Source organism: Xyrauchen texanus, chromosome 8 (assembly GCF_025860055.1).
Source record: "Xyrauchen texanus isolate HMW12.3.18 chromosome 8, RBS_HiC_50CHRs, whole genome shotgun sequence".
NCBI lineage: Eukaryota > Metazoa > Chordata > Actinopteri > Cypriniformes > Catostomidae > Xyrauchen > Xyrauchen texanus.
The window spans coordinates 39,667,350-39,679,549 of NC_068283.1; the positions used below are offsets into that span (position 1 = coordinate 39,667,350).

Sequence of the window (12,200 nt, forward strand, 5' to 3'; positions counted from 1 at the left end):
ATTTGCTTCAGAGTTTTTGCATTAAAATCTTTGACTCTCTGAATATTTTTCTTAAATGTGTGCCCTCATAAGGCCATACATTTTTCAGTTAATTTTTGTATACTTTTAAAAGTAGTTTTTTTATAGATATGGCTAAAATAAAGTGTGTGCATGTATTTACAGTGTGTGTGTGTGTGTGTGTGTATATATATATATATATATATATATATATAAAGGTAACACTAAAATACGCCTAAAGCCACAGGATGCTTTAGTGTGAAGAACATACCAAACTGTCAGGGTTATTCACTAAAAAGCTTGTAAAGCAAATTTGGCACGTAAATGTTAGACACATCTTAGTTTACATCTTTATTGGTTCTTGCACAGGGCTGTAGCTGATGGGGTGAAAGGTGGTAACAATTCTAGGGGCCCACATGTCCAAGAGGCCCAAAACTTTTTTTTATATGAAAAAGAGCAGTATAAAATGAAACCAGCTACTATATCTTTTGTCAGTTGTAATATTATTTGAAACCCAGATATGACAAGTTTGTGAAAATTGTAATGCTCTGTTGAAAACAAAGCATCAATGATGTAACCCTTGGGATTGATTAAAAGTAGGGCTGTTGATTTAATGCTTTAATACAGCGTGAATATTTTTATTAAAAAAGAACGTGTTAAAAAAATTTATGCAATTAAAGGGTAACTAAACACCTGCTCAGAGTCTGACTCCACCCACTAGAAATATTTGAAAATGCAGGAAAAGTGGGCAGACCCCGGCGGGGATAGAGGGAACGAACCGAGTACGGGGCTGAGCGGGGGCACCTGAGACTCGTAGTGACGGATTAATTGACAGCTGCTGTCAGACTCTATGTTATTATTATTCCTCACACGGTCGCAAGACGACATGTACATGAATCTGGCGTGGTGAGCTGGAACCTGCTTACGCCAGCTGTCACCGCTTACGTCACGAAGTACCGCAACAGCCAATAGGAAAATTCAACTGCAGTAGCCACCATTCAACCTGAAGAGGGCAGCACTCAGACGTTTTTACACCATATATTGTAGAATTAAAACACTTTATACACAAATGTCAAAAAAATTACTTGAATCAATGACCAGTACTAATAAAGCCCCATGCTTACAGATCATTAACTAAAAAAAGTTGGTTTAGGGTTTAGTTACCCTTTAATCGCACTGCCCCCGGACCGTAATAAGGAAGATTCCTGAGGAAGGCAAGCTTGTTTTACCACCTGTTTACTCCAGAGGGCAGTAAGTGAAACTTCAGCTGTGTGAGCAATGCACAGTTTATACAGTGAAGAAAACACTTCAGCAGACAGAACAACACAAACATTCGTCACGTTCTTGCATTCAAAACACTTGAAGGAGCGCAAATCCGATCTAAGGGATCTCAAGATGTGTTCTAAGTATTAAACTATATTTAACTTGAAACAGTGAAATAAACATTTTATGTTTATGATGCAATGCACCCGAGACGCTACACAAGCATGTCTGATGCAGGTGTGCATTGACGGGTCCTTAAACAAGCCCTCATAATTAATCTTGCACTGATTGACAAATTCACTTGTGAAATGGATTGCTGTGAACTGTATGGCAATGATTGACTTATGATCAATATGGTAATAAACAATACATTGTATTCTAAAGCCGCTTTTTGTATCGTCTTATCAATGATTAACTCTTCTGCCACAAGAATGTCATGCATTTTAATTATCTGAACATTTTATATTTCTATATATATATATATATATATATATATATATATAAAATGTTCAGATAATTAAAATGCATATACATATATATATATATAAATAATTTTTTATATTTAAAGATAACTGTATAATTATTTAATCATTATATGTTGAATTATTGTTACATGAGGGGCTTTCTCAGCAAATATTTGTGTATGCGATTAACCCTTGTGTGCTGTTCGGGCTGTTTTCAGCCACTAGGGTGTTTTTTTGAGTCGTTTTTTGGCCATAACTTTCTCTGTGTTTCAGCTAATGGAATGATTTTTGGTGACAAATCTTATTTTCACACATATTTTAGGAAAATGCTTTGAAAATTTTCAAAAACTCAACAGTACACTGTGGGCAAATTCACTACCCTTTGGTTATGTTCGTGGCTGAAAACAGCCACTACTTTAAACTGCTGTAAAAATTTATCAGATAAATATTTTTTTCAAATTTTTTTGCATAAATCTATTAATCAACCTCAGTCCTGTTCAAAACTACTAAATGTTTAAAAAAAATTCAGGATTTTAACTCTTTAATTGCCAAATTCATAAATGATGTCACTGATTTGGGGAAAAAAAAATACAAAATGACGTCTTTTCAATATAAAATGTGATTGTGGACTGGATTTTTTTTTACCTTTTATCACAGTCTTGGACATGTCAAAGATTAGAAACAACATTGGTTTCGATGCATTGTTAGTTTTTGTGCAGCATCAGATTTAAACTTTTTCTCCCTCATTTACTGTTCGTGGCTGTTTTTGCCCCATTGACTTCCATTATAACCACATTTTTTGATTGCAAAGCCATGACACCATATAGTCATGCATTTTTGATTGTTTGTGGTTTTCCCTATTGGGAAGAGGTAAAATTTGTAATTTTTACTGTTGATAACCACGTGGCACCATTAACCCTTTGGATAGGCCTGTGCAAAAAAAAGCTTAGTTTCTGGCTTTTACATGGAGTTATATGGAGTATAATAGCATATTAAAGTGTGTGTGTGGGTGTGTGTGGGTGTGGGTGTGTGTGTGGGTGTGTGTTGGTGTGTGTATGTGTGTGTGTGTGTGTGTGTGAGAGAGAGAGAGAGAGAGAGAGAGAGAGAGAGAGAGTGTGTGAGAACTCACCTTGTTATTTTTTAGTATTTTTGAAGCTGCACATAACAATGAGAATAATCATGCAAACATTGTCAAAACACGAACAGTATCTTCTAAATTTATCTCTAACAAGCACATGAATTCAAGTAAAATTTAACAGGAATAGGATGCATGTAGTAACAAATGTGTAATGGCACATACCTTGTCTAGATTGTCGACACCTCCCTTGCAGCGGTTGTAATCTGCGATTATCTCTGGCTTCTTTTTTGGTCCCTCTGTCTTTTACATGGAGTTATATGGAGTATAATAGCATATTAAAGTGTGTGTGTGTGTGTGTGTGTGTGTGTGTGGGCTTGTTTATGTGGTTTATGAGAACATTTTTTTAGGTTACAAATTAGTAATTACAAGGGTATTATGCTATAAATGTGGTTTATGAGGACATTTCTATTGTCCCCATAATTCAAATCGCTTAAAAATCATACTAAACAATGTTTTATTGAAAATGTAAAAATGCAGAAAGTTTTCTGTGAGGGTTAGGTTTAGGGGTAGGGTTAGGGTTAGGGTATAGAATCTATAGTTTGTACAGAATAAAAATCATTATGTCTATGGAGAGTCCTCATAAGGATAGCTGCACCAACATGTGTGTGTGTGTGTGTGTGTGTGTGTGTGAGAGAGAGAGAGAGTGTGAGAACTCACCTTGTTATTTTTTAGTATTTTTGAAGCTGCACATAACAATGAGAATAATCATGCAAACACTGTCAAAACACAAACAGTATCTTCTAAATTTATCTCTAACAAGCACATGAATTCAAGTAAAAATTAACAGGAATAGGATGCATGTAGTAACAAATGTGTAATGGCACATACCTTGTCTAGATTGTCGACACCTTATCATCTCTAAAACTTAACTACAAGTCAAGCCCTTTCTCATGTTGCTTGCTGCTCTTCTCACCATCAAATGACCAGCAGGCTTGCATGCAAGTGTTTAAATCCACTTGCTTTGTTTTTGATTACTCTGCATTTCTCACCATCAAAAGGCACTTTGTTTTTGTTTACTCCATGTAGTTGTGAGAGCTGAGGTGCATGTTTTGATTTTCTCAGACGCAACAAGGTGAGTTCTCACACTCTCTCTCTCGCTCTCTCTCTCACACACACACACACCAACACACACCAACACACACACCCACACACACCCACACACACACACACTTTAATATGCTATTATACTCCATATAACTCCATGTAAAAGACAGAGGGACCAAAAAAGAAGCCAGAGATAATCGCAGATTACAACCGCTGCAAGGGAGGTGTCGACAATCTAGACAAGGTATGTGCCATTACACATTTGTTACTACATGCATCCTATTCCTGTTAATTTTTACTTGAATTCATGTGCTTGTTAGAGATAAATTTAGAAGATACTGTTTGTGTTTTGACAATGTTTGCATGATTATTCTCATTGTTATGTGCAGCTTCAAAAATACTAAAAAATAACAAGGTGAGTTCTCACACTCACTCTCTCTCTCTCTCTCTCTCTCACACACACACACATACACACACCAACACACACCCACACACACCCACACACACACTTTAATATGCTATTATACTCCATATAACTCCATGTAAAAGCCAGAAACTAAGCCTTTTTTTTGCACAGGCCTATCTAAAGGGTTAATGGGCCACGTGGTTATCAACAGTAAAAATTACAAATTTTACCTCTTCCCAACAGGGAAAACCACAAACAATCAAAAATGCATGACTATATGGTGTCATGGCTTTGCAATCAAAAAATGTGGTTATAATGGAAGTCAATGGGGCAAAAACAGCCACGAACAGTAAATGAGGGAGAAAAAGTTTAAATCTGATGCTGCACAAAAACTAACAATGCATCGAAACCAATGTTGTTTCTAATCTTTGACATGTCCAAGACTGTGATAAAAGGTTAAAAAAAAATCCAGTCCACAATCACATTTTATATTGAAAAGACGTCATTTTGTATTTTTTTTCCCCCAAATCAGTGACATCATTTATGAATTTGGCAATTAAAGAGTTAAAATCCTGAATTTTTTTAAACATTTAGTAGTTTTGAACAGGACTGAGGTTGATTAATAGATTTATGCAAAAAAATTTGAAAAAAATATTTATCTGATACATTTTTACAGCAGTTTAAAGTAGTGGCTGTTTTCAGCCACGAACAGTAAATGAGGGAGAAAAAGTTAAAATCTGATGCTGCACAAAAACTAACAATGCATCGAAACCAATGTTGTTTCTAATCTTTGACATGTCCAAGACTGTGATAAAAGGTAAAAAAAAATCCAGTCCACAATCACATTTTATATTGAAAATACGTCATTTTGTGTTTTTTTCCCCCCCAAATCAGTGACATCATTTATGAATTTGGCAATTAAAGAGTTAAAATCCTGAATTTTTTAAAAAAATTTAGTAGTTTTGAACAGGACTGAGGTTGATTAATAGATTTATGCAAAAAAAAATATTTATCTGATAAATTTTTACAGCAGTTTAAAGTAGTGGCTGTTTTCAGCCACGAACATAACGAAAGGGTAGTGAATTTGAACAATGCACAAGGGTTAATTGGGATTAATTAATCGGGACACCATGTAATTTGACAGCCCTAATTAAAAGGCCTGTATAGAATGGATTTAAGTTTTTTACTTCCTTTAGATGAATCATTTATACTGGGATTCTGATGAATGATTTTTTAAATGATGACACAATCGTGCACATGTTGAGCAACATAGCTATAGGCCTACAGTACAACACAATGAAACAAACAAATCAAAATTACTTGCAGGCTTTTTACACAAAGATTATTAACTTGTCAAAATCATGCAATGAATCCTGATAGAAAACTATATTATACTTATTTTCTGTATAAGCATAATTATATGTTATTGCATCACAATACCATGAGCAGATATGATTGGAGTTCATGGATGCTGTTATCATGACACCACAGCAGCTGTCATTACTGGATGACCCGAACAGCATGGGGGAGGAGATTAATAGACTTTTAAAGTATCCTTCGATCAGTTTGAGCTTTGGCCAACACTGAACAAGATGATCGAAACCACCATCAAGCATATTCTTGTTTGAGCAGTCTCACCGGATACAAACAACTTTTATCTGCAGAAATGTGTTCTTGAACTCCAGAAGGTAAGCATGATTTTTAATTGTATGGACATTGTTTGCCATTGCAGTCATTACAGATAAGACATGTGCACAGCACTTTCTGCTCAAGTGCAGTTTTTAGTTTATGGCCATTTTATAGTGAAATAATTAGAATTTAATTTAAATATTTATACATATTTTTCACATTAGTGGTAAAATCATATTTTTTTTTTGTCATATGTTTTTGTTAAAGGGCTTTTTGTGTATTCAAACAAGTTTTCTAAACCTACATTTTACAAATTATATTATAAAAATTAGCTTGTATGTGCATTATGCTTGCTTGCATCAAAGTTGAGAAGGAACTACGATGGGAAATGCTGAAGAAGAGCAAAGCCATTGTGTGTGTGTGTTTTATGTTTTTCATTGAATCAAGATTCATAGTTAAAGGTTAATTCTTGGAGTAGTCCTGTGTATAAACATCCAAACTGACCTCAAGGGTTCAGTACTCGGAAATGGACAGTCACAGAATAGCAGACAGCACTATTGATTACTTCATTGCCAAACTGAAAATCGTGTATATTTATGTAATGTACAGTATTTCCATATGCCTATGCTTTGTGCTTTTAATTCTGGCCTGAACAATATAATTAATCATAAAATGAAACTTAACACATGATTAAAAAGAAACATATTTGCAAAGACATTCCATAATTGTTAAAGAAGAATCACAAGTTTTTTTATATTATATTTAAAGGTGCATTAAATTGTGCAGTTCTAATTTCTACATCTGTCTGTAGATAATACTTTAAAGATGTAAAGCCAAGCCAAGTGTTACATAACTCTTGATTTAAAATGGCCTTACATGCATAGAAAATTGGTTTTGTCTTGATTTTGAAAAAAGAAAACTTCATTGGGCTTACTGATTTCACTGATTTCACTTACTGAAACTCACAAACTGCTTGTTCTGTTTTTTCATCATGCAGATTACTTCCCCCGCACATCTCTTACATTTCTGTCTGTGTGATTTCTATAGCCCTGCTTTAGACAATGAGTTCCGATGAATCCATGAAAGAGGAGTGATCATCTTAGACCCTGCCAAAATATTGTTCCTTTGGAGTAGCCCGCTCATCACACGCTCTCTTCATTGGAAATATAGATTTTTGTTTGTGTGTTGGTGCACGTGAGTGGTCAAAAGTGTTTCTCCAACGCATCCTCCAAAAACTCAGACTGTTTTCCGAAGCAGACGAGGCTCAGACCCCTCATATGGAAGTTATGGGAAGCGTGAGAGCCCACCGCTACAGCATAGTTTCCTCCGAAGAAGGCGGTATGAAGCTATCCTCCATCGACATGCAAAATGGCTACGGCAATGGAAAAGTGGCCAGCAAAGTGCACAAGCCACATCAAACACAAAGCCGCTTCGTCAACAAGGATGGCCACTGCAATGTGCAGTTCATCAACATGAGCGAGAAAGGTCAGCGCTACCTGGCTGACATCTTCACAACATGTGTTGACATTCGCTGGCGTTGGATGGTCATCATCTTCTGCCTCTCTTTCCTGTTGTCCTGGCTTCTTTTCGGATTTATTTTCTGGCTTGTTGCACTTTATTCTGGGGACTTGGAGAATCAGGAACAGATATGTATTTCGAATGTCGATAGCTTCACGGCAGCCTTCCTGTTTTCTGTTGAAACGCAAACGACTATTGGCTACGGTTACCGTTATGTGACGGAGGATTGCCCCATTGCTGTCTTCATGGTGGTCTTCCAAAGCATTGTAGGATGCATAATTGATGCCTTCATTATTGGTGCAGTCATGGCTAAGATGGCCAAGCCCAAGAAACGAAACGAAACCCTTGTCTTCAGTCACTATGCCACAATTGCAATGAGGGACGGTAAAATGAGTTTGATGTGGAGAATCGGGAACCTACGGAAGAGCCACTTGGTGGAAGCTCACGTTCGAGCCCACCTTCTCAAATCTCGCACCACAGCTGAAGGTGAATTCATTCCGCTGGATCAAATAGACATTGATGTTGGGTTTGACACGGGTATTGACCGTATATTTTTAGTGTCCCCCATTACCATTGTCCACGAGATTGATGAGGATAGTCCATTCTATGACATGAGCAAACAGGAATTGGAAACTTCAGAGTTGGAAATAGTTGTCATTTTAGAGGGCATGGTGGAAGCTACAGCCATGACCACTCAGTGCCGCAGCTCTTACGTGACGAGTGAAATCCTGTGGGGCCATCGGTTTGAGCCTGTTCTTTTTGAGGAGAAAAATCACTACAAAGTGGACTACTCGCAGTTTGAGATCACATATGAAGTTCCTAGCACTCCTCAATGTAGTGCAAGGGATTTGGCCGAAAAGAAGTACAACATGTCTACTTCAAACTCTTTTTGCTATGAGAATGAAGTAGCCTTCATGGATAAAGAGGAAACAGAAGATGATGATGATGAAGAGGAACATATGAACAGTAGAAGAGAGCATGTGGCCTTGGAGGTATTCGATGCTGATGTGGTCACAAACACGGTTTCCAGTCAGGATACTTTACCTCTACGAACTAAGACAGCAACTCGGACAACAACCTGAAATATGACAGACAGATATGCATGGAGTTTTTAAAAGGTGATGAAGAATTTGCTCTACTGCACATACAAAATTGGGAGAAGGCTGTCTTGTTCTATTCAGCAAAACACTGACATTGGTTTTGAAAGGTATCAAGTGCAGTTTATGCCAAATGTAAAGAGCTGTATGATGATGACTGATGGATTGAAAACCTTGGTTCTGAATAATGAAATAGCCGGTTAATGAGACGATCTCTTCACAACGTTTTATTTCATGCTCCTCTTTCACTATATACAGTACTGTACAAAAGTCACCTAAGAAAATTACGTTTAAGCTATTTATCTGGGTGCTAACATTGTACATGCTGGATTACAATAGACCAAAAACATTAATGCAATACACACAACACAATCCTTGGGTCTTCTAATGAATTCATGTTGATATCTTGTGAGATGTGTAGAAGAGCACTGGTTTATATACAGTATTATATACACTGGTTTATATACAGTATTTGTAGACATGCTGTCCAGATACTTAAAAAAATTGTAATAGCTTCAAACTGTTTTATTTGAACATATACAGGGTATGTGTGTAACTGATGTATGTTGGTCATTATGTGTTGTGATAATATCAGTATTGAAGATTAGCCATACTTTTTTAAATTAAAGTAACTGCTAATCTAGGGCACTTATTGTTTTATGAAACGAAAGCCTACTCAGTCCATGCATTGCATCTGTGATATAAGCTCCAGGGCTTGTCAAAGTACACTCAACATCTCAGGTGTTGGATAAAATCTGAAATTCATCCAGTATAAATAGTCAAAGAGTTGTAAATATATACAGCACACTACAAATGCAAATCTTTGATGAATTCATCAAGAGTGTCATGCTCAAAGCAATCTGTAGTACATGCTTTTGATGTGCAATATACAGTAGGTCCAGAGACTGAAGACATGAATGTTAATGTGAATTATCTGCTGCTATTTAGGAAAGGATTATACAATATTAAATGGGAAAAAGTACAGAAATGTATTTTATTTTGTATGACATCATTGTGTTACAAACAAAGCAAAAATGACTTGCGATGCTGGCAGGTTTTGAAAAGCCAAACACAAAAGAGCACTAATATCTAATCTGGGTTTCTGTGACAGTCACAGTCAAAACCACTAATTATCTTTATACATTTTTTCTTTAAAAAGAAAACCTAAAAACTGTATTCTATATAACCTGTGTGCTCTAACGATCAGCATCCCATGCAAATACCTCTATTAATGGACTGATGTGATCAAATGGAGGGTTGTTTGCTTGATTGCTTGAAAGTGAAAGTAATAATCTGTCAGAATAAAAATGACCAATGTTTGAAAATATCTGTGGTGTGTTTTAAAAATGATTCATGTACAAATGTGTTTGGCCAGTCTAATTGTATTTGAATTCAAGGGAAGCCCGGCCCATTCTCTACATTTCAATATGTAGACTATAAATTCATCTAATGCGGTAAATTTGAACTCTATTTCATTTTACTCTAAATATGTAAGTTTTAACAGTCTTTGGTGACATTATAAAATTATTGCAATATTTTTTCTATATTTCATTGAGATGATAACAATTGATTGCATGGCTAATTACATAGTGAATATGACATATAACGCATATTTTAATAGACAGAGACCATTTTTATTTTCGACTAAATATAGTTCATTAAGAACTATAATCATCAAGATAATCGAGACACAGACTGGCTGGCTTGACTAATTTGAATCCATGACCCTAGTTTGTGTAAACAGAGAATTGATTTGAGAGGCAATGCAATGTGAGTGTTTGATTTAGTTCTGTCTGATTTCTCCCTGAGGGTTTTTTCCACATTATCCAGCGACATCCCCTTAACACTAAGAATATGTGTGTATAAAAAAGACATTTCACTACAAGTAATTGTATGTACAGTAAACACATACTGTACTGTCAGAGCAGATTAAAGGGACAGTTCACCCAAAAATGAAAAAGTCTCTCATTATTTACTCACCTTCATGTCATCCCTGATGTGAATGACTTTCTAGAAGTGAGTGGTGAGTGGTGGTGGTGTAGTGGTCTAAGCAACTAACTGGTAATCTGTTAATCAGAAGGACACTGGTTTGAACCCCACACCATTGTGTCCTTGAGCAAGGCACTTAACTCCAGGTTGCACTGTGTAATAAGTGCTATGTAATTGGATAAATGCTTTGGATAAAAGCATCTGCCAAATACATAAATGTGAAATGTAAATGTAGAAGAATATCTCAGCTCTGTAGGTCCTTACAATGCAAGTGAATGGTGACCAGAACAGAAAGGACATAAAGGCAGTATAAAAGTAATCCAAAAGTCTCCAGTAGTAAAATGTGTCCAGTTAAAACGTGTCTTGTTAAATCTGAATATGTTTACTGTTTCATTGCTGTCACAAATGTTGCATGCTTACATAAAATACTGACTATTGCAACAGTGCTTGCTTGGAGAAGAAATTATAAAGATAGTGAGTGATATTGTTCGGGCCAGGTAGGGTCTCGACCCTACCACACGGTCTCAGGTACGGGTCTGGTTTGGGTTTCATTTTAAGGCCTGTGCAGACCTCTAATATGGATTACTTTTATAATGCCTTCATGTCCTTTTTGGACCTTCTGAGTTCTGGTCACATTTGCATTGGGTGAACCAACAGAGCTGAGATATTCTTCTAAAAATCTTTGTGTTCTGCAGAAGAAAGAAAGTTATACACATCTGGGATGGCATTGAGTAAATGTTGAGATAATTAATTTAGGGTGAACTATCCCTTTAAGTACATTCAAAAATGCAAGCCATTTCATCATCATCATCATCATCATCATCATCAAAAATGAGGTATTCTAAGAAAAGTTCTCAGACCAGTAATCTAAAGTTCATTGGTAATTGAGCACTGTCTGGCTTCTCTGGTATTCTATTTTTATACAGAAATAATCACAATTGCCACAGTCTGAGAGACAATTCATCCTCAACTTTAAAACAAGAGTTCAAAGCCTCTATAATCCCAGCAACAAGAACAAAACACAAGAGGTAAAATGAACCAGCTGTTGCAGTGAAAATGATTAGAGGTGCCATATTAGTTCAGGTGTGCTCTCTGCAGTTTTAGATTTAACCTCTAATCTCATTTTTGATCAATGATAAAGTATGTTTGGTAGAACGGGATTATCCCTCTTCCATATTCAGCAGTGAAAACTATGACGCACTGTTTAAGAGCATTGGATATATTTTCCAGTGAAGCATATAACCCAAAGGTGTTTACAAATTTGCATCAATACATTTCTTACCCTTTAAATTGAGTCGATCATACAGTGCAGTATCTGATATTGTTTTCAATGTGTATGCAAACAAAAATTGTCTGAGTGGGTGTGAGTAGCTACATTCTGTATATCTTTATAAATCCATACATTCTGATTGTCAAGATAAAGACTGACATGCTCCTCAAGTTTGTGTGGAGCTCCATTAAGTTTTAACAACGTCATGCACATGGATATTACCATGGCTCTGTACTCTGTGGGAGTTTGTCTTGCCATTTTCACTTTGTACTTGCTCAGTAAGGGCATGATCTCATGTAAAGCTGATTTGTGAAAAGTATTATTTTTTAAAGTCATATGCAATTAAAGAAGAATTTATCTGAATTGAAGTTGCATTCTTGCATGG

General features: G+C 36.1%; 1 protein-coding gene across 1 annotated transcript; it reads left to right on the plus strand.

The window, feature by feature from the left end:
- The first annotated feature begins 7,227 nt into the window (after positions 1-7,227).
- On the plus strand, positions 7,228-8,541 carry LOC127647799 (inward rectifier potassium channel 2-like). Its single transcript, XM_052132268.1, has one exon. The coding sequence runs from the start codon at positions 7,228-7,230 to the stop codon at positions 8,539-8,541; it is 1,314 nt and encodes a 437-aa protein (XP_051988228.1).
- The last annotated feature ends 3,659 nt before the right edge of the window (positions 8,542-12,200 follow it).

Excerpts from the sequence above, each read along its gene's own strand:
- LOC127647799 (XM_052132268.1), top strand. The coding sequence starts at position 7,228 with ATGGGAAGCGTGAGAGCCCACCGCTACAGCATAGTTTCCTCCGAAGAA.